This window comes from Amphiprion ocellaris, chromosome 21, assembly GCF_022539595.1.
Source record: "Amphiprion ocellaris isolate individual 3 ecotype Okinawa chromosome 21, ASM2253959v1, whole genome shotgun sequence".
NCBI classification, from domain to species: Eukaryota; Metazoa; Chordata; class Actinopteri; family Pomacentridae; genus Amphiprion; species Amphiprion ocellaris.
In genome coordinates, this window is record NC_072786.1 from 1,228,385 (window position 1) to 1,252,115 (window position 23,731).

Here is a 23,731-nt window from a genome sequence, read left to right on the forward strand (position 1 = left end):
TTTCTTGTAAACTCAGTTTTTTGGCACTTCAGGGCGTCCGTACAAACACCAATTTAATCCGACGGATGAAGATGATTCTGTTTTTTTTTTTTGTTTTTTTTTTTCAGTATCTCTGCGTCTTCCTGCCGAAGCCTCTGAACTCCTTTGAGCCTCTGATCATGACGGTTAAATTTAGTTTGTCTCTAATTTTACTGTGATGATGACAGAAATCTGAGCCCACAGAGATTCTCAGAGTGTTTTTATAGTAAGAGCCATAAAAATATCTGCTGCTGTCATGATTCTGTTTAAAACATGACGTCACTGGACTTTAGAAACACAATAAACATGTTATTTACTGTCTTCTATATGTAGGACAGAAACTCACCATTTTCTATATTTAATAATCTTATTTTTAGTTATTAAATTATAAAATGTCAGAAAACGTTTAAAAAACTTTTATCTTAGTTCAACTGAAAATCACAAGCGAGAAGCTGCAACCAGTTAATCAATAAATTAACTAATTATTTACTAATTAACGCTGAAATGCTTATTTAATTCATTATACAAAGCTTTTTTGTTTAAATATTTAATGTGACTAAATCATGGAGCCACAGAAGTGCCAGAAAAAAAATAATAAGAAGAAAATAAATGTTGAAAAATAAAAGAATAACTGTCAGTATTTTTATTTTCACATTTAATTGCCTGTTTATTCTGCATATATTCCTGTTTTATGTACATTCAGCATATAGGTTGTTGTGTTTGTTCTTTATTAACACATAAAATTAGTTTATTTTTCTTTATTATTTTCTCCATTGGTTTTTGTTGTAGTTTTGTTTTTTTATGGCACTCCTGTGACTCCGTACAAAACCGATGCATGAAAACAGCAACAAATAAAAACAAATTATTTATAATTACACTAAAAAACAACAACTAAACACATAAAAAAAAACAGTAAATAAGGAAGAAAATAAAGCAAATTTGGCATTTCCTGGTTCCCACAGTTCATGTTGCTTTGAGTTTTAATAAAATCAGAAAATAAACAGATTATTTAAAAAACTGCAGCTTTTCTTACAGATATCTAATTCCACATATTTGCAGCTCACTAACTGCTAATTATTCTGAGAGTTTTATCTGAAACAGACATTATTTGGTGTTAATGAGACTCTAGTTTCTACGTTCAGCCAGCAGGAGGCGCCGCTGCACAGCTTCAGTTTCACTTTAAATGTCGAGAAAATTTTAAAGCAAACGTTTGAAATGTCAGAAAATCATGAGCGAATAAAATTGGCCTCGTCAGAAGGTGGTGCTATAAACTACAACAGCTGCAATAAAAAAAAATGTAGAAAAAAAGAAAAAGTATAAAGTTTAAAAATTACAGTGTGTAAAACAGTAAAAAAAAAAAAAGAAAAGGAAATTACAAAATATATAGTGTGTAAAAAATAAATACAAGAATTTTTAAAAAATATATAGTGTATGAAAAATAAATACAAGAAAATTTTAAAAATATGTAGTGTGTAAAAAAAATAAATACAAGAAATTTTTAAAAATATATAGTGTGTAAAAGTGTAAGAAAAAAAGACTAAATCAATATAGTGTATAAACACGCAAAAAATAAAAGTAAAGTTTTAAAATAGTGTGTAAAAAAGTTTAAAAAAGAAAAGAAATAGTGTGAAAAAAGTTTTAAAAATTTAATTAAATTAAAAAATATAGTGTGCAAAAATGTTTAAAAAAATAAAAGTAAAGATTAAATAAATATAGCATGTAAATCAGAAGAATAAAAGGAAAATTTAAAAAATAGCGTAAAAAAGTTTAAAAAAAGATTAAATCAATATAGTGTATAAAAACAAAAAAATAAATGTAAAGTTCAAAATATATGAATGTGTACAAATGTAAAAATAAAACTAAAGTTAAAAAAATATAGTTTACATCACTTAATTTTTTTTTTACATTTTTGCAAAAATATTATTTTACTTGACTTTATTTTTGTTTTTTGCACACTGTATTCCCTTTTACATTATTTTTATTTTTACATTTTTGCACACTGCATATTTTTTTGAAATCATAAATTGTTTGCATTTTTACACTCTTTCAAACTTTTCAAACTTTTTTCACAATTTTGCAGTGTATATGTTTAAACTTTATTTTTTCTTCATTTTTGTCCACTATATATTTTAAACTTTGCTTTTATTTTGATATTTTTACACATAATGTTTTTTGAAACTTTGCTTTTTACATTTTTGCACCCTACATTTCACATATTGTTTATATTTCTAGACTTTAACATGTTTTTGTATTAAAAACTTGTTTTTTATATTTTTGCAGTGTATATTTTTACATTAGAATTTTTAATTTAATCAAAAAATGTACTTTTTATGTTACTTTTTTTTACATTTTCACACTTTTTTTAACGACTTTTTTTGTGTTTGTTTAGTTTCTCTGGGTTCGTTTAAAGTTAATTTTAATTAAAAATAAAATAATTGATGAAACAAGAAATTTAAGAAAATATTTCTGAACAATTAAATTAATAAAAGTTAAATAAATTAACTCAAATAATCAGAACCGGATGTGATCTGATTGGCTGCCCGCCGATGACGACAGGATCCTGTTATTGAGGGTCTTTTTAAACCACCCCCTCCCCCCTCCCGTATCTCCCGGTTTGGAGACTAAAAATACCGGAGGTGTCACCGAGTGGGGGTCCGGTGTGACCACGCCCCCTTCCAGGCTCCGACCAATCAGCGTCTTCTTCCGTATCTGCGGTGATGGAGGATGGAGGTTTATGGTCACAGCGGCGGCATTCCGGAGAGTCCAGCGGACTGACGGAGCCTCTAAACCCGCAGAGGAGCCGCTGGAGCCGCAGTCTGGGCCGCCAGACCCAGACCAAGAACCAGACCCGGATCAAAAACCAGACCCGGACCAAGAACCAGACCCGGATCAAGAAGCCAGAACCGGATCAAAAACCAGACCCGGACCGTCCGGAGGAACTAGAACTTTCTTCTGCTCCATGAGTCTCCGGACCAGCGGATCTTCTGACTCTGGATCTGCGCATGTTCCGCTCTGAGTGACTCGAGGTGCGCCCCTTTTCTCTCTTCTGCGTGTTTTCGGACCGAACAGCGGAACCATGATGAGCAGCAGCGGCTACCTGGAGCCGCCGCAGTTCTACCAGGCTCCGGATCCCGGCGAGGAGGAGGAGGAGGAGATGCCGGCCACCGAGAAGGACCTGGCCGAGGACGCGCCGTGGAAGAAGATCCAGCAGAACACGTTCACCAGGTGGTGCAACGAGCACCTGAAGGTGGTCAACAGGCGGATCGTGGACCTGCAGAAGGACCTGAGCGACGGGCTGAAGCTGATCGGGCTGCTGGAGGTCCTGAGCCAGAAGAAGATGTACCGGAAGTACCACCAGAGGCCCAACTTCAGGCAGATGAAGCTGGAGAACGTGTCGGTGGCTCTGGAGTTCCTGGAGAGAGAACACATCAAGCTGGTGTCCATCGGTGAGTGGTGCCGCGGCTTTTACGCACAACTTTGCGCACAACTTTACGCACGGTTTTACGCACGGAGCAAACTTTGATCAGAGGTTCTTAGATGATGTAAAATGAGGACGAACCACGTGTGTGTGTGTCCGTGCTGAGTGACAGCTGACGGTGCTGCTGACAGGTGTGGTCACAGGTGTGAAGAAGCAGCTGATTGGTCCGTGGGGGTTAAAATGAGAGTCTGTTGATTCAAAGTTTCTCCTAAATCAAAGACTTAAGTTTTTAAACGGAACATTTAAACACGTTTTGATCAGTTTCAGGGTTTCTGAGGTAGAATAAAATATCATATTTAGATTTTAAATTTAGAAGTTTAAGGTCTTCATGAGGAGTCGATCCTCAGAAACAGAAACTATTTCCAGTTAAATCTGTGGTTTATTCAGGTTCTAGAGATGTTCCAGCTGAATTCTGTTCTATAAACTAAGTTCTGTTCGTCTCCACTGTTTAATTAAAAGTCAGCAGATAATAAAAAGTTTGAATCTTCTGTTGGTTCAAACCTGAAGGTGTAAAAGGTTCTAGAAGAGGAACTCATTTAAACATCTTCATTATTCAGTATTTTTAGAATGTGGTATCAAAGAACCAAACACTTCCTTTAACTTGCAGAAGGTTTGAGTTCCACCAGGACGTTCTAGAGGTCTTTAAAAGGTGTTTGTGTATTTTTATAACTAGCTGAGAAGATTCTGAGGAGGTTTCAGAGGTTCTTTTTGAGGTTTCAGCAATTCTTTTGGAGGTTTCAGAGGTTCTTTTGGAGGTTTCAGAGGTTCTTTTGGAGGTTCCAGAGGTTCTTGAGGAGGTTTCAGAGGTTCTTTTTGAGGTTTCAGCAATTCTTTTGGAGGTTTCAGAGGTTCTTTTGGATGTTCCAGAGGTTCTTGAGGAAGTGTCAGAGGTTCTGAGGAGGTTTCAGAGGTTTTTGAGGAGGGTCCAGAGGTTTTTGAGGACATGTCAGAGGTTCTGAGGAGTTTTCAGAGGTTCTTTAGGAGGTTTCAGGGTCTATTGGTGGTATTTGAGGTTGAATTAAACTTTGTTTAGGTTTATAGGTCTTCAGTAGGTTCAAGGAGTGCTTGAAGATGCTCCAGGACCAAATTAAGTGGTTCCAAACATCTTTGAGGAGGTTCTAGAGGTCTTGATGAGGTTCTAGGGGTGCTCAGGGATGTCCTGAGGTGAATGTCAGAGGCTTCTAATGTATTTCAGTAGGTCTCAGATCTTGAACAACTTGAAGGACGTTAATGAGTTCATGGATCTTGAATGGCTCCTAGTCCATGGTTCCAAACATCTTTGAGGGGGTTCTGGAGGTCTTGATAAGGTTCTAGGGGTGTTTCAGGAAGTCCTAGGGTTAGGTTCCTAGAGGTTCTTCAAGAGGTTTCAAATGTATTTTAGTTGGTTTCAGGTCTTGAACATCTTGAAGGAGTCTTTGAGGACCTTAAATGGTTTCCAGTCCTGCTTCAAAATGGTCCCAAGGTGATGAACTGGTTCCAAACATCTCTGAAGACGTTCTGGAGGTCATGAAGGTGTTCCAGGGTTCTCTTGAGAGGAGAACTGCATCCTTGTTGGGTTTGGAATTCTGGTATCAGTTCTGGTTCCTCAGTTTGTTGACTCAGCATGATATCATCAGTGCAGCATCATGACGAGGTCCAAACTTCCTTCAGATGTTTGCTGGTTCCTGCAGAATCAAACCGCTCAGAGTTCATTAGAACGTTTCACCTTCAGCTCCTGTTCAGATGTTTATCAGTCTGTGATGTTCAGTCATCTTCTGGAGATCAGAAACACTGACGCTTGTTTACCTGCAGAGGATTGTGGGTCAGAATCTCCAGATTGTTGGTTAGAACCTCCAGATTGTGGATCAGAACCTCTAGATTGTGGATCAGAACCTCTAGATTGTGGATCAGAACCTCTAGATTGTGGATCAGAACCTCCAGAACTACAAACTACTGCAAACTGCAGAACCAGACCAGAAACAGTAGAACATTCTGGTGTTTCTGTCATTTCACAAACTTTATTGGAACAAATTAAGTCTTTTTCTGGACACACTGTGGTGGTTCTGGTTAGAACAGAACCAGTTTATACTGGGAACACGAGGGTCACTGGGTTTATACTGGTCTGACTGGATTTTTACTGGGTTTCCATAATGTTTGCACTGGGTTCTATGTACTGGGTTCTACATATTTGATACATACTGGGTTCCACATACTAGTTTGGGTACGTACTAAGTTCTGCCTACTGGGTTCTACCTACTGGGTTCTACCTACTACACTCTATGTACAGGGTTTGAACCGAGTTCTGTGTTCAAGGTTCTACATACCTGATGTGTTCTTGGTTCTAGTTTGTACTGGAAGTTTGTCAGGTTTTTTGTGTCTGAAACTGAATCTTTTCTGAGTTTTAAATCACTGAGAGAAAAAACAAACTAGAATTGTGTTGTAAAAAGATTTCAGTTTATTATCGTAGTATTATTTTAATCAGTGTGGAATAAAGAACCTGTTTTCAATGATTCCAAGATGTTCTGGTTCTGTTCTAGTAGAACCAGGCCCTGTTAACTGCAGGTATTGGATCTAGATGTTCTGGTAATGGTTCTATGGTTCTGTTCTGGTCGAACCGGTTCCATTAATCCAAGATAATGGATCTAGATGTTCTGGTAGAAGCGGTTCCTGTTTACTCCAGATAATGGATCTAGATGTTGTGGTTCTATGGTTGTGTTCTGGTAGAACCCAGATAATGGAGCTGCTGTTGTGGGTCTACGGTTGTGTTCTGGTAGAACCCAGATAATGGATCTAGATGTTGTGGGTCTACGGTTGTGTTCTGGTAGAACCCAGATAATGGATCTAGATGTTGTGGTTCTATGGTAGTGTTCTGGTAGAACCCAGATAATGGATCTAGACATTCTGGTTCTACGGTTGTGTTCTGGTAGAACCCAGATAATGGGTCTAGATGTTGTGGGTCTATGGTAGTGCTCTGGTAGAACCCAGATAATTGATCTAGATGTTGTGGGTCTATGGTAGTGCTCTGGTAGAACCCAGATAATGGATCTAGATGTTGTGGGTCTATGGTAGTGCTCTGGTAGAACCCAGATAATGGATCTAGATGTTGTGGGTCTACGGTTGTGTTCTGGTAGAACCCAGATAGTGGATCTAGATGTTCTGGTTCTACAGTTGTGTTCTGGTAGAACCCGGGTAGTGGATCTAGATGTTGTGGTTCTATGGTTGCGTTCTGGTAGAACCCAGATAATAGATCTAGATGTTGTGGTTCTACGGTTATGTTCTGGTAGAACCCAGATAATGGATCTAGACGTTCTGGTTCTACGGTTGTGTTCTGGTAGAACCCAGGTAGTGGATCTAGATGTTGTGGTTCTACGGTTGTGTTCTGGTAGAACCCAGATAATGGATCTAGATGTTGTGGTTCTATGGTTGTGTTCTGGTAGAACCCAGATAATGGATCTAGATGTTGTGGGTCTATGGTAGTGCTCTGGTAGAACCCAGATAATGGATCTAGATGTTGTGGGTCTATGGTAGTGCTCTGGTAGAACCCAGATAATGGATGTAGATGTTGTGGGTCTATGGTAGTGCTCTGGTAGAACCCAGATAATGGATCTAGATGTTGTGGGTCTATGGTAGTGCTCTGGTAGAACCCAGATAATGGATCTAGATGTTGTGGTTCTATGGTAGTGCTCTGATAGAACCCAGATAATGGATCTAGATGTTGTGGGTCTATGGTTGCGTTCTGGTAGAACCCAGATAATAGATCTAGATGTTGTGGTTCTACGGTTGTGTTCTGGTAGAACCCAGATAATGGATCTAGACGTTCTGGTTCTACGGTTGTGTTCTGGTAGAACCCAGGTAGTGGATCTAGATGTTGTGGTTCTATGGTTGTGTTCTGGTAGAACCCAGATAATGGATCTAGATGTTGTGGTTCTATGGTTGTGTTCTGGTAGAACCCAGATAATGGATCTAGATGTTGTGGGTCTATGGTAGTGCTCTGGTAGAACCCAGATAATGGATCTAGATGTTGTGGGTCTATGGTAGTGCTCTGGTAGAACCCAGATAATGGATCTAGATGTTGTGGTTCTATGGTAGTGCTCTGATAGAACCCAGATAATGGATCTAGATGTTGTGGGTCTATGGTTGCGTTCTGGTAGAACCCAGATAATAGATCTAGATGTTGTGGTTCTACGGTTGTGTTCTGGTAGAACCCAGATAATGGAGCTGCTGTTGTTTCCTGCGGGGGATGATTGATGCTGAACAGCTGAACTCTGAGGTTCTCCGGATGCTTTAAATAGACTCGGAGGGAACCGGCTGCTGAGCTCCGACTTTACTAGAAACAAACCAACGAGAACCGACCAGGTTCTGATGACCCAGAACACTGAGGCTTTATCCTAATTAAACAACAGAATCTCCTTCAGGATTAAAACATTTATAAACCTTATATCTGATCTGATAATCGATCGGTTCATAGAGGAGATAAACGATGGAAAATCAATATTAGATCAATAAAATAATGATGAAAACACGTTTAGATCCTCTTAGATCTGAATATTTGATGTTTTCCTCATTTTTCTTATTTTTAATTGTTGGTCTGAGTAACAAATCAAACGTTCTCTGGATAGATTTCACAATAATCTGATGTTTAAGCACAATCAATAGAAATCAATAGAAAACAGATAATCAATAAAACTGTCATTTATTCATAATAAATAGACCTCAGAACGTTCTCTTCTTACCTGCTGGGTTTTTACTCCAACACACCTGTAGATGAGAACCCGAAGGTGTGAAGGAACATTTATGGATCAAACACTGAAAAATCAATTGATCGATAAAGAAAATCAAACATATTGATGATTGTTGATGGTTTGTTCCTGAATCGGTTCCTGTTGGCTTCCTGATTTCATTCTGCTTAGTTCCTGGTTATTTGTTGGTTGCTTGTTGGTTAGGTTTTGGTTATTTATTGGATTGATTGTGGTTATTTATTAGGTAGTTTTTGGTTATTTATTGGTTAGGTTTTGGTTATTTGTTGGTTAGTTTTTGGTTATTTGTTGGTTAAGTTTTGGTTATTTATTGGTTATTTGTCAGTTAGTTTCTGGTTATTTATTGGTTAGTTTTTGGTTATTTGTTGGTTAGTTTGTGGTTATTTATTGGTTGGTTCTTGGTTATTTATTGGTTAGTTTCTGGATATTTGTTGGTTAATTTCTGTTCATATCTTTGATTGTTTCTGTTTTTTTGTTGGTAAGTTTTTGGTTATTTGTTGGTTAGTTTGTGGTTATTTATTGGTTGGTTCTTGGTTATTTATTGGTTAGTTTCTGGATATTTGTTGGTTAATTTCTGTTCATATCTTTGATTGTTTCTGTTTTTTTGTTGGTAAGTTTTTGGTTATTTGTTTGTTAATTTCTTGTTATTTGTTGGTTAATTTCTGTTCATATGTTTGATTGTTTGTTTTTTGTTGGTTAGTTTTTGGTTATTATTTGGTTGATTTTTGGTTGTTTTTTAATTAGTTTGAGTTTTTTTGTTGTTTATTTTCTGGATACTTATTGAATTGTTTTTGGTTATTTGGTGGTTATTTCTTGGTTAATTTCTGTATATTTCCAATAATAAAGTCTTGAAATGGTTAATCTAACGTTCTGTGAGTGTTCCAGTTGACCTGATTTCTGCCAGTGACGGTGCTCTGCTGGATAAACCAGACTCCATTCAGATTTCTGCTGATTCTGGGCCTGTTTCTCTCTAATGGCTTCCATGTGTTGCAGCAGTCAGCAGTCAGGAATGTTGGAACCGTCAGTAAAACTCCACTCGATGTGTTGCAGTGATTCGTGTTCGGCCCTTTGTTTTACGGCCTCCAGCTCTGAATCGTGTTTCCTGAATGTAATCCGACTCTGATGATTCAAATGTAAAATATGAAACATCTTCTGCAGCAGGACTGAAGGAGTAAAAACCAGTTGTTCTGCAAACATCCCACCATGCTCAGCCTGAAGTCTGGCTGATGTCAGTGGTTTCATGGTGTTTTAGCACCTGACAGTTCAGCTGTTAGCTTCTGGTTTCTGTGGTTTGTTCAGCGTTTTCCTCCAGAGGATCAAACAGCAGGCTGACAGGGATCATGGTGGAGGAACGTCTGGAGGTTAAAGTTCAGGTTCAGGAGGTTTAAGTCGGAGACACGAGTCTGGATTGAAGCTGCTGCAGGAACAAAGTCTGTAGAGAACAAAAGAAACCAAAGAAAAGACTCTTCGACTGATCAATGAAACCTGCAGGTTATCAGATAAGATACAACTTTATCAATTCAGAAGGAAAATTATGGAAAAACAAAATGACAAAACATCAGAAATGCAGTGAATAAAAAGTTGCTCTATATTGGTTATAGATTTCAGTTCATTTCAAACCAGATGTTAAAATCAAAGATGAATGAATTTTCCCGACTTCCTGTCCTACCTTCAGTCTGAACCTTTAAAGACGTCTCTCTGGATTCAGTCTAACAAGAAGTTAAAGTTCAAAGACTAACGACGGATTAGTGACAGAAAAATGATCGTCTGACTGAAACGGGAAGAATTAAAGCTGACGGTGATGATGATCAGCTGCAACTGTTTAACAAACCAAGAGACGAATATATAAGGAAGGAAGGAGGGAAGGAGGGAAAGGAGGGAGGTAGGATGGAAGGAAGGGAGGGAGGGAGGAAGGATGGAAGGAAGGGAGGGAGGGAGGGAGGGAGGGAGGGAGGATGGAAGGAAGGGAGGGAGGGAGGATGGAAAGGGAGAAGGAAGGAAGGGAGGAAGGAAGGAGGGAGGGAAGGAAAGAAGGGAGGAAGGAAGGATGGAAAGGAAGAAGGAAGGAAGGGAGGAAGGAAGGAGGGAGGGAAGGGAGAGAGGAAGGAAGGGAGGGAGGCAGGCAGGAAGGAAGGATGGAAAGGAAGAAGGAAGGAAGGAAAGAAGGACGGAAGGAAGGAAAAATGGATGGACGGAAGGAAGGAAGGATGGACGGAAAGGAAGAAGGAAGGAAGGCGGGAGCGAAGGACGGAAGGAAGGATGGAAAGGAAGAAGGAAGGAAGGAAAGATGGATGGACGGAAGGAAGGAAGGATGGATGGAAAGGAAGAAGGAAGGAAGGAGGGAGCGAAGGGAGGAAGGAAGGATGGAAAGAAAGAAGGAAGGAAGGGAGGAAGGGAGGAAGGAAGGAAGGGAGAGATGAAGGAAGGAAAGAAGGAGGGACGGAAAGGAAGGAAAGAAGGATGGAAGGAAGGAAGGACAGACGGAAAGGAAGGAAGGAAGGAGGGAGGGAAGGAAGGAAGGATGGAAAGGAAGAAGGAAGGAAGGGAGGGAGGACGGAAGGAAGAAGGAAGGAAGGGAGGGAGGAAGGAAGGAAGGAGGGAAGGAAAGAAGGAAGGAAGGAAGGAAGGATGGAAAGGAAGAAGGAAGGAAGGGAGGAAGGAAGGGAGGGAGGGAAGATGAAAGGAAGGAAAGAAGGAAGGAAGGATGGATGAAAGGAAGGGAGGAAGGAAGGAGGGGAGGAGGAGGGACGGGAGGGAGGGAGGGAGGACAGAAGGAAGGATGGAAGGAAAGATGGAAGGAAGGAAAGAAGGATGGAAGGAAGGAAGGATGGATGGAAAGGAAGGGAGGAAGGAAGGAGGGAGGGAAGGAAGGAAGGAAGGAAGGAAGGATGGAAAGGAAGGAAGAAGGAAGGAAGGATGGAAGGAAGGACGGACGGACGGAAAGGAAGGGAGGAAGGAAGGAAGGAAGGAAGGACGGAAGGAAAGATGGAAGGAAGGAAAGAAGGATGGAAGGAAGGAAGGAAGGACGGACGGAAAGGAAGAAGGAAGGAAGTAAGGAAGGATGGAAAGGAAGAAGGAAGGAAAGGAGGAAGGAAGGAGGGAGGGAAGGGAGGAAAGAAGGAAGGAAGGAAGGGACTGAGGGAGGCAGGAAGGAAGGATGGAAAGGAAGAAGGAAAGAAGGACGGAAGGAAGGAAAGGAAGAAAGAAGGAAGGAAAGAAGGATGGAAGGAAGGAAAGATGGACGGAAGGAAGGAAGGACGGAAGGAAGGAAGGAAGGAAGGAAGGAAGGAGGAAGGAAGGAAGGAAGGAAGGAAAGAAGGATGGACGGAAGGAAGGAAGGATGGAAGGAAGGAAGGAAGGACAGAAGGATGCATGGATGGTGGCCAACATTAGCATTAGCCACAACTATACAAGAATCCTTAGATTTGGCTTCTTGTACTCTAATGTGGCTAACATTAGCATTAGCCACCACTATAGGAGGATCCATAGTGTTAGCATGTTGTATGCTAATGTGGCTAACATTACATTTGATAGTCGTAGTGCTAGCAGCTTAAGTAGAAGTAGTGGTTGTAGTAGCAGCTGTAACAGTACTAGTACTACTTGTAGTAGTGGTAGTTGTGTAGTAGTGTATATTCCAGTGTGTATCTCTGTGTGTGCGTGTGTTCTAGTGTGTATTTTCCAGTGAGTGTGTGTTAGCTATCTGCTGACTGTCACACTGCAGCTTCTTCTCTTCAACAAAGACTCACTTTAGTTTCTGAGATCACATGACAGGCATGCGTGTGTGTGTGTTTTAGTGTGTGTGTGTGTTTTAGTGTGTGTGTTTTAGTGTATGTGTGTGTTTTAGTGTGTGTGTGTTTTAGTGTGTTTTTGTGTGTGTGTGTGTGTTTTAGTGTGTGTGTGTGTTTTAGTGTGCGTGTCTGTGTGTTTTAGTGTGTGTGTGTGTGTTTTAGTGTGTTTGTGTGTGTGTGTGTGTGTTTTTGTGTGTGTGTGTGTGTGTGTGTGTGTGTGTGTGTGTGTGTTTTAGTGTGTGTGTGTGTGTGTTTTAGTGTCAGCTGTCATCACAGTTGTCGTCCAGCGTTTTGTGTTTTCAGCAGCTGGAGTCTCTTCAGTTTGACTTTAACTCAGTTTTACAGATAAAATCAGCTGATTTGATCTGTTTTTTGTATTTATTGTTTGTTTACGTTGTTTGTTTGTAAGATGGATTGTTTATTTGTAGGTTTATTTAGATTCCTGCAGGAGAATCAAACAGACAGTAGCTGGAGGTGAAACTAAGAACCTGATGAGAATAAAACCACAGACCGTGTGTTTATCTAATGTTCGGTTTAGTTGTTTACATGTTTATTTACAGTCAGAAATGATGATCAGAGTTACTAATTATATATTTGATATTTTAATTATTTGTATATCATAAAGTATTCAGTGATGAAAGATTAGCGTGTTTGATCCAACACGTGTGTTCCAGTTTAACATGTTAATAGTCAGTTATTATTAAAGCAGATTCACACTAACAGTAGTTCCATTTACTGAGGCTTCATTTACACGGTTTATGGTTAGAATACGGTTTGTTTAAAGTTTGTTTTAGGTTAGCTTAGGATGCATTAAAGGTTAGAGTCAGGTTGTTTTATGGGTTATGGGTATTGAGGTTCATTTGTTTAAAGTGAGTTTAAGTTAAAATTCAGAGAAGTTTGAGGTTAGTTTAAGGTTTGCTTCAGAATTTTAAGGTTAATTTAAGGTTAGCTTAAGATTTGCTTAAGACATTTATGGTTAGTTTTAGGTTTATTTACCACTTTTAAGGTTAGTTTAAGGTTTGCTTAAGGTTTGCTTAAGACATTTATGGTTAGTTTTAGATTTATTTACCACTTTTAAGGTTAGTTTAAGGTTTGCTTAAGGCTTGTAAGGTTAGTTTAAGGTTTGTTTGTGCTTAGTTTAATGCAGGTTTATTGTAGTTTAAAGATAATTCTGCAGAGTTGAAGTAAATCAGTGAGAAATTTCTGAAGTGATGGAAACGCGAGAGACTTTGTTTGCTGACGTGTCTGAACAGGTGAAGTAAAATCCAAGATTCAGTGAAAGCAAACAAAGTTCTGGTTCTGATCTACTGAGAACAAAATTCTCAGAGTGGGCGAGAAAATGTGTAGAACAAGAACTACACAACAGTGTGTCTGCAGCTGTGTGTTACTGTGTTTACTGTGTGTGTTTGTGTGTCTGTCGAGGACTGAATCAGCTGTTGGCTCGATCTGCAGACTTCAGTCTTTAATAGCTCACAGGTGTGTGTGTGTGTGTGTGTGTGTGTGTGTGTGTGTGTGTGTGTGTGTGTGTGTGTGTGTGTGTGTGTGTGTGTGTGTGTGTGTCTAAACAGTTGTGTCTTTGTGTGTCTCTCGGGGTTTTTCAGGATAAACAACAACATTTGTTTGTTCAGCCGTCCTCCAGCTGCTCAGAGTTTCTAAACCTCGACTGTTTCTGGTTCAGCTGCAGATATTTTCTGCTGCATCAGCAAAGAATCAACCAATGGATCCATTGATTGTTTAATTAATTAATCAATTAATGAAGAGTTTTCCTGTTTTTGATGCCTTTGGTAGTATTTTGCATTGACTGTTTCTCTGGTGTTTTTAGTGTTTTTCTAGCAGGTTTACTGGTTCTTCTCATCCAAAACATTTCATAGTCGACTGTATGTTGACCTGCAGATGACAAATAAACAAATAAATGATGAATGAATGAATGAATGAATGAAGGTCCACATTTCTGAGCTGCATCAGTCTCCACGAGGAGCTCGGGGTTGATGGACGGCTACAGACTCCGTTAGTGTTTCGACAGTTTGACAAGAGTCACAGCATTGCTAACAAAAATGAGACAAAAAAACTACAAAACAAGACACAAAACAACACAGTGAGCCACAAACTGACTTTATAACGAGACAATACTTTGTTACCTAGACAAAAAACAACTAAAATGAGCCAAAAACTACAAAAACAAGACAAAAAACAACCAAAATTAGCCAAAAACTACAAAAACAAGACAAAAAACAACCAAAATGAGCCAAAAACTACAAAACCAAGACAAAAAACAACCAAAATGAGCCAAAAACTACAAAAACAAGACAAAAAACAACCAAAATGAGAAAAAAACTACAAAAACAAGACACAAAATGACATAAATGAGGGAAAAAAGCTACAAAAGAAGACACAAAATGACTAACGAGATAAAAAACTAGAAAAGAGACATTAAAAACAAGACACAAAATGACAGAAATGAGACACAAAGCAACATAAACGACACACAAAATGATGAAAATGAGGCAATACTTTGATACCAAGATGAAAAAACAACAAAATTAACTACAAAACAAGACACAAAATGACACAAAAAAATGCATAAAAACAAGACAAAAAACAACAAATAAGACAAAAAATGGCAAAAATGAGAAACAAAACAGAAACAAGACACAAAATGATTAAAACAAGACAATACTTTAACTGTTTCTCCTAAATGTTATGGTTCTATCTGCTGGACTGATGAAGTTCTGAGGATCAGAAATGATGGAAAAAGTCCATTAAAAAGTGATAAATCTGGAGCCTCCTCTATGGACTTGAAGGACCTGGAGTTCTGGAAATATTCCCAGTATGAAGGTAGAAATCTGATCATTGATAAAGTTACTGGAGATAAAGAACCAGATGTTCTGAGGAGGTCTGGGAGAAACTTTAGTCCTATTTGGTCATTTTTTTTTTGTACTGAATTTGAGTTTTTATTGCAATTTCACCTTTTTGTGTTGATTTTGGGACTTATTGTGGCAATTTTGGTCCATTTTGTGGCGATTTTGGTCCTTTTTGTGGTGATTTTGCGTGTTTTGCTGGCATTTTTAATCTTTCAGGGTAATTTTGGCTCTTTTTGTGGTAATTTTGGTGGTTATTTTGTATGTTTTTTGTACCAAATATGAGTTTTCGTCACAATTTCACAGATTTTGTGGTAGTTTATGTCCTTTCTGTGGTGACTTTGGATGTTTTTCCTGGCACTTTTGAACTTTTCAGGGTAATTTTGGCTGTTTTTGGGGTAATTTTGGCTGTTTTTGTGTTTATTTTGCATGTTTTTTGTCAGATTTCACCACATTTCCATCAGTTTGAATGAACCTCTAGATAAAACTGGAGGCTAAACCAACATCTGAGTGACAGATGAAAATGTTTGTTTGCAGAATGAATTTAGGTTGTTTGTGTTCCTGTTTAACTAGTTTAGTTTCAGCTAATGACCGGCTGGTTAGTTGTTTTAACTTCTTGGACTCCTGCAGAGTTCAGTGTGTTAAAGTGTCTTATTAATTCTTTCCGTCCGTCGTCATCACATCTTTTCCTCTTTCCACTCTGCCCTCCATCACTTCCTCTCTCGCCTCATAAAGCCTTTTCTTTCTAAATGTCACATTACACAGTTTCTCCGCCTGTTCGGGCTTCTATCAGGACTCCATTGTTTCTCTGCACTGCCGGCGACCTCCGGCTTGTTTGTTTGGTAACCGTTAGCGACCGGCTAACCAACAGGACGAGCTGTGTTCAGACAGTCGAGTTGTTGTGCGGCTCAGAGAGCTTCTGGCAGAAAACCAGAGTCCATTCCTGATTTTACAGGGTTCTGCTGCCGGGACAGAAGCTGCCTCCTGTTTATTTATTTATTTACTTACAGGATTCTGCTCAGTAAACAACCCTGCAGAGTAAAACACACCTATAGTCTGTAGCGCCGTTAGTTCACCAGTTAAACATTTCAGAAATGTCCCCCAGATTTTCCAACCAATCCTCCATCCAGATAAAAATCTGTTGGAAAATATTGTTTCAGGATCTGAGAGGCGTCAGTGTTCAGCTTCAACACGGAGCCTTTAAAAGGTTTTAGAGAGTTCAAACTGAAAGGACAAAGTGTTTATCGAGCTGTGAACAGAACAGACAGACCGCAGCAGCTCCTGTTTCCTGGGGAAAGATTACAGCGACGCTCCGACCAGCACTTCCTCTCTGGCCGGACTAATCTCTGGACACGAAGCTTCCTGAGGTGAATAACGGTCATCTGGGCTCGGAGGAGGAAAATATGATGCCCTGAGTGGAAACACATGCAGCCGAGTTTCCATCACTTCAGACGACGTTACGTTCACTTCCTGGAGCTGTAACCTTCATATAACATTTAAATAACCTTTAAAATAACCAGCTCTTCTCAGTAAACTTCATTTATCGTACGAGGACTTTTTAAATAATCTGGTCCCCATAATGTGAATGTTTGGACAGATTTATGTCCTCACAGCTCCTGTAAACAAACACACACGAAACAACATTTATTTAGTTTGAATTTAAAGTGTTTAAAAAGCAGTTGAAGTTAAAGTTCTAAAAGCAGCTGAAGAGTTTAATTTCAGTGAATAAAGATCGACGTTTCACTCTCCATCTTTATTCACTGAAATTAAACTCGTATAAATTAAGTCAGTTTTTGTTGTTACTGTGTGTTGTTGTGTAATGTTCTGTGGTCCTGTGTTTGTACGTGTATTGTGTATTATGTTGTGTTTCTGTGCATTATTGTGTATTATTTTGTGTTACAGTGTATACATGTATGTTATTGTGTGTACATGTGTATTATTGTGTATTACGTTGTGTATTTCAGTGTGTATTTCAGTGTGTACATGTGTATTATTGTGTATTACGTTGTGTATTTTAGTGTGTACGTGTGTGTTATTGTGTATTACATTGTGTATTTCAGTGTGTACATATATTATTGTGTATTACATTGTGTATTTCAGTGTGTATTTCAGTGTGTACATATATTATTGTGTATTACATTGTGTATTTCAGTGTGTACATATATTATTGTGTATTACATTGTGTATTTCAGTGTGTATTTCAGTGTGTACATGTGTATTATTGCGTATTACGTTGTGTATTTCAGTGTGTACATATGTTATTGTGTATTACGTTGTGTATTTCAATGTGTATTATTGCGGATTACGTTGTGTATTTCAGTGTGTATTTCAGTGTGTATTTCAGTGTGTACATGTGTATTATTGTGTATTACATTGTGTATTTTAGTGTGTACGTGTGTGTTATTGTGTATTACATTGTGTATTTCAGTGTGTACATATATTATTGTGTATTACATTGTGTATTTCAGTGTGTATTTCAGTGTGTACATGTGTATTATTGCGTATTACGTTGTGTATTTCAGTGTGTACATATATTATTGTGTATTACGTTGTGTATTACGTTGTGTATTTCACTGTGTACATGTGTATTATTGTGGATTATGTTGTGTATTTCAGTGTGTACATGCTTATTATTGCGTATTACGTTGTGTATTTCAGTGTGTATATATATTATTGTGTATTACTTTGTGTATTACATTGTGTATTTTAGTGTGTATTTCAGTGTGTACATATATTATTGTGTATTACGTTGTGTATTACGTTGTGTATTTCAGTGTGTACATATATTATTGTGTATTAGGTTGTGTATTTCAGTGTGTACATGTGTATTATTGCGTATTACATTGTGTATTTCAGTGTGTACATATATTATTGTGTATTACTTTGTGTATTACGTTGTGTATTTTAGTGTGTATTTCAGTGTGTACATATATTATTGTGTATTACTTTGTGTATTACGTTATGTATTTCAGTGTGTATTTCAGTGTGTACATATATTATTGTGTATTACGTTGTGTATTTCAGTGTGTATTTCAGTGTGTACATGTGTATTATTGTGTATTACGTTGTGTATTTCAGTGTGTATTTCAGTGTGTACTTGTGTATTATTGTGTATTACGTTGTGTATTTCAGTGTGTACATATATTATTGTGTATTGCGTTGTGTATTTCAGTGTGTATATGTATATTATTGTGTATTACGTTGTGTATTTCAGTGTGTATATGTATATTATTGTGTATTATGTTGTGTATTTCAGTGTGTATATGTATATTATTGTGTATTATGTTGTGTTTTTCAGTGTGTACATGTATATTATTGCATATTACGTTGTGTATTTCAGTGTGTATTTCAGTGTGTACATATATTATTGTGTATTACGTTGTGTATTTCAGTGTGTACATTTGTATTATTGTGTATTACGTTGTGTATTTCAGTGTGTATTTCAGTGTATACATGTGTATTATTGTGTATTACGTTGTGTATTTCAGTGTGTATTTTCCTATTTAAAGTGACCTCATTCCTGCCGGTTGGATGACTTCATGCTGCTGCTGTCGATGGATCAAACTTCTCTGCAGGAAAAATAAGAGCTGACGTCTGAAAGATAAACAACGTGAACAAACGATGTTCAGTGAAAATATTCTGAAATTTTATTGACAGCAGTTTATCTTCACGTGTCAAACAATCAACTCACACAAACGAAAAACCTTCAGAGAACATTAAACTAATGGGTTCCAGAAAGTCTTCAGATCCTTCATGAACTGTTTACTGTGGTGGAGATTTAATTCTAAATGCATGGAATTTATATTTATTCCCATCAGCACCTAATAACTCACAGATTTATTAGAATTTTCTAGGTTTTCAGTTTTTGTTTTCAGACATGTTTTTGCTTTGTTGTATTTTTGGTTATGTGACGAGTTTAGATTTATTTATTTTTTGATAATTTTCTAACAATATTTTCTTTTTAAAGCATTTTTTTTTTATAACTTTTTATTCCTGTTCTGATATCTCGTTATTGGACTTTTTAGAGTTACAGTGTTTTCTTTTATTGTTTTATCTAATGATTTGTGTATTTAAATGCCTTGAGAAGCACTTTATGACCCCAGTTTACTATTAATATTGTTGACCTTTTATTCTTCTTTGTTCATTTCTGTAATGTTAGTTTTGTATGCAAATAAATGGTGATAACTGACAACAGTTGGGGGGAAGCTGTTCTGTAATGTTGTCTGATTTTTATTCTGTAAAAAATAATAGACAGGAAAACCAAAATGAAAAATAATACTTTTTTATGAAAAAAATTAACATTTTGAGCTGGCTATATTTATTTCACTGTTTGGGACATTGTTTGACTTTTGTGGGTTTGAAGAGTAATAGGAAAAAACCAAAAGCAAAATAGTAAAGTAAAAAAAATTGTGAAATATCAATAAATAGACAAAAAGAAATTTACAGACATTTTTAAAAATTACAAATTTGGGCTGAGTAAGTAATGTTGCTGATTGGGGTGATGTTTGACTTTTGCTGGTTTTAATGATTAAAGTAAAAAAAAAAAAAAAAACATAGAAAAATTATAAAAACAAAATAGCATTAAAAACACATGTATAACAGAAATACAGCTGAAAAATGTATAGTTTTGTATATTATTGAATGTGCAAAATAATTATAATTAATGAAAAAGAGACTGAAATATTTCTTTGTTCTTTTAGACTCTAAAGCCATCGTGGACGGGAACCTGAAGTTAATCCTGGGTCTGATCTGGACCCTGATCCTCCATTATTCCATCTCTATGCCCATGTGGGAGGACGAGGACAACGAAGACGCCAAGAAACTGACCCCCAAACAGCGACTGCTGGGCTGGATCCAGAACAAGGTTCCCCAGCTGCCCATCACCAACTTCCACCGGGACTGGAGGGACGGCAAGGCACTGGGAGCTCTGGTGGACAACTGTGCCCCCGGTAAGAACCAGAACTTTGCCATATACGGCGTTTAACATATTTATCAGACCACCATCCAGTGGAAGGTGTTTGCCACCGTCGCCCTAAATTTACAGTATTGCTGATATTATTTTATGTTTTATAATGGTTCATCCTCCAGTATGTGCAGCTCTTTAATCAAACCGATGCCTTTAATGCTAAAATATAATTATGGTTGTTATCCCTTTTACAAAAAAGCAAAAAAAATACTAAAGCACATTATTATTATTTGATTGGGATTTCAAATTACAGTTATTTGCATTCCTGAACAGAAACATTTATTTTAGTGGTTGTATGTTATTCTGGATTAATTTCTGATTTCTCATATACAAAATTTTAAGATTGTTGATTAATATATGTGAATATTTGCTACTTAGTTGTTCCAGTTTGTTATTTGTCTAATAAACAAACTTAAAAAAAATCAGTATCAGGATAAAATGTCACGTTAGAAAAGTGTCCCAACTTAACAGGACAGAGAGTCGGTCCCCACCTGGCAGGTAGGCTAGAAGTCCACACACTCAGTGCTGTCAGCTGAATTAAATCCTCTTATAACGAGCTTCATTACAGCAGCTGCTTCATGTGAGCAGGTAAAATCACCAGAAGGATTAAATCTGCAGTTTCTTCTTGAGGAAGTTTAGAGCCAGAGCTTCATCAGATTAACCATCATTACTTCATCAGATTTAATGTTCAGGTGTGCTGCTTTTAGATCTGTTAAATCAAAACCTGGCTAATATTTCCTGGTTTCATTCATAAGTTTGTTTATTTTCTGACGCTTTTTCTTCAGGTAAAGATCTTCAGTTTCTTATTCTACAGTCCTGCATAGTTTAAATGAAAGATTTTTGCAGAAATATATAATAAACAGCTGTGATATGGTTCCATCTGTTGGTTTTTTGTCTTGTTTTTGTTGTTTTGTCTTGTTTTTGTCATTTAGTGTCTTGTTTGTCGTTTTCTATCTCATTTTTGTCATGTTTTTGTCGTTTTGTCTCGTTTTGTCATTTTATGTATTGTTTTTGTCGTTTTGTGTCTAGTTTTTGTCATTTTGTGTCTTATTTTTGTCATTTACATCATCAAACTGTTTTCCTAAAGAATAGCTAGAGCAAAGTTTTGCAAATTACTGTAAAGGATGTCTGGAAAATATTTTTCCTCCAATTTTCTAATAAAATATGCATCTTTTATCCATTTTTACTATAAAACCAACATTTGTGAAGTTTATGACACTTTTTTTGTAGTAAAATTAAAGCTCTTCTCTTAATTTTCCTTCCAAGTATGAATCAACTATCCACCAAAAGAAGATTCTTTGGATCGAAAAGTCGAATTAAAACAAATTTTCTGTCTTTTTGTCTGCAGTTAACTGACTTTATGGAACATTTTAGACATTTCTGTTCAGTTTTTTGACTTTTTAAATTTGTGTTGGTATCTGTGCTGCCTTCAGGTCTTTGTCCTGACTGGGAAACATGGGATCCCAGTCAGCCGGTGGAAAACGCCAGAGAGGCCATGCAGCAGGCTGATGATTGGCTGGGAGTCCCTCAGGTAAATCTACCTGTTCACCAAACACATTCTGAAACACAGCAACACCTTCTGGGTCTGTTTGAACACCATTAATCTCTCTCTGCAGGAGTTTATTATTTATTTGTTATGAAATCTGAACAGAAATTAGACAAATTCCTGAATAATGTGAAACACAAACAAAAAATGTTTATTTTTGACATTAAATCATTATTTCAATGACTCAGTGAGCACAATGAGTTGATTTTACTGTTGGACGTTTAGTTTGTGAGAACATTTGAGTCATTTTTGGTTTCATGAAAGTGGAATTATTGAAGTGAACTGATTTTTCTTTTAGTAAATAAAGTCCCAAACCTCGTGTAGAAATGTGACGCATTAGAAGATGATGCTAAACTTTTTCTTCTGCATTCCAAACATTTATTCTCTTTTTGTTTTATTTCCTAAAGTGTTTCCGTTCCGTTTGTGTTTCTTTTTGCTTTACATTTTAAAAACCAGACTAGAAAGGTTTCAGTTTCACTTTAAAGCATTCGTCTACTCTCGGTGTTTAGAGGTAGAAATGTGCAGAAACAAGCAGATGATTCGTCGTCGGTGTTTGATTAGTTTGAGCAGAGCGACGGTGATGGAGGCGTTGGTGAGTGATAACGTTCTGTAACAGCAGAGGCTGAGCTGGGAGGTTTCAGTCGGGTTAAATGGTGTTCTGGTCTATTTCCAGCCGGCAGATAGACGAGCAGCAGTTTAAATTAGCAGCAGGGACGCCGTTAGCTCGTTACGTAGAGACAGAAAGTCAGTTTCATCTTCTTCCCAGAGTCGTTTAAGGAACATTTCAAAAAGCTGCAAGAGACAAAACTGAAAAAATCAATCGGAGCCCAAATGTGCCAATGTCCCAAATTACTAAGAATTGTAAAAAATAAAAAGAAATGTCTCAAAAGATGTCCAAAATGACTCAAAATGTGCCCAACATGATGTAAAACTTGTCCAAAATGACTAAAAAACTGTCCTAAATCAATTTAACCATGTCCTAAATGACTCAAAACCCATATAAATTCACATTTCTTACATTTGAAACAGCTCCATTTTTAATTTATTACCTTTTTTTTAATTGAACATACACTGTATGTTTCATTGTTATTTTTTTCATATAAAGAGAAATTATTTTATATTTTCCAGCATTTTTTTAACATCAACAAGCTTGATTTTATAAACATTTATTATCTGGCTTTCAAATGTCTCAAGACATTTCCAGAAACATCTTCCAGAACCTACCAGAGAAGTTCCATTGATTTCTACTGAAGCTCCTAAGTTCTAAGTAGTTCACCATTCATCCAAAAAAATATATTTTTCTAAATGACTCAAAACTGGACCAATTTTCAAAAGTCAGAAATGATTAAAAAAAATGTCCAAAATGTCTCAAAATTTGTCCAAAAATGTTTTAAAAAACCCCCCAAAATATCCCCCGACCTGAATGACAAAAACATCTCCAAAATTCCCTGAAACCTTCAACAAAGACTCAAATTTTGTCCAAAAGGAAAAAAATGTGCTAAATGATATTTTAAGTCAGAAATTATAAATATCTGTAAAAATGACTAGAAATTTGTACAAACATTTGAAGTTTTTAATGTCCAAATTTCATCATATTGTTGTTTAACTTCAATATAATAACAATAAAGCTCCTACAAATGGAGAACGTTCTACAGATATTAACCCTGTAAAGCCTGACCCATCAAAAAACAGCCAGAAAATAAAATTTTTTTTCGAGCTGAGATCTTTATTTACCCGTTTAACAAAATACACAAAAGACACAACAAAAAAATTGCCATATGATTTTGTTTCTGGCATTTTTTTGTATCACATCTGATATATTGGGCAGTTTTGGCAACTTTTTGCTCACAACAATGTTGATTTTCTACACAAAAAGTAATTTTCTCCTATTTGTTTAACTATTTATTAGATGGATATGATATGAGATAGATGTCACAGAAACTCATGTAGCAAATATGATAGAAATGGTAATAATGGGTTAAATACCTGCTGGTTATATTCAACTTCCTAAAGATAAAACTCTTAAATAAAGCATTGTGTCAGTGAGAATAGTTTCCTAAAGAGATGATCTCAAAGTCTTTCTTTTCTCCAGCAGCTGTTTCACATTTTACAAACCTTTCATGTGATTTCACAACAGTTTCCTTCATTATTTGTCTAATTTGGAAACATATTTCTCTTTAGTTTGTCTTTTGTTGAAGGTTTTGGACCCAACATTCAGTCTGACAAACTCTTTCTGATGTTTGATTGTAAGAGGGTTTTTAACAAGGTCGTCTGATGTGTTTCTGCCGGAAAATCACTTCTCAGGCCAGTTTTCTGGTTTCTGCAGCTGGAAATATGTTTA

At 37.0% G+C, this 23,731-nt stretch overlaps 1 protein-coding gene across 7 annotated transcripts in view; it reads left to right on the plus strand.

Moving 5' to 3' along the window:
* The first annotated feature begins 2,806 nt into the window (after window positions 1–2,806).
* LOC111585313 (filamin-C-like) overlaps window positions 2,807–23,731 on the plus strand; it is a 71,631-nt gene continuing 50,706 nt past the window's right edge. For all 7 annotated transcript variants that reach the window (XR_008600217.1, XM_055006592.1, XM_055006594.1 and 4 more), the window contains exons 1-3: window positions 2,807–3,464; window positions 19,579–19,827; window positions 21,278–21,375. Coding sequence is in view for 6 of the 7 variants with exons in the window: in XM_055006592.1 (XP_054862567.1) it covers window positions 3,095–3,464; window positions 19,579–19,827; window positions 21,278–21,375 (717 nt within the window). In the remaining variant the exon portion in view is untranslated. The remainder of the gene's footprint in view (window positions 3,465–19,578; window positions 19,828–21,277; window positions 21,376–23,731) is intronic.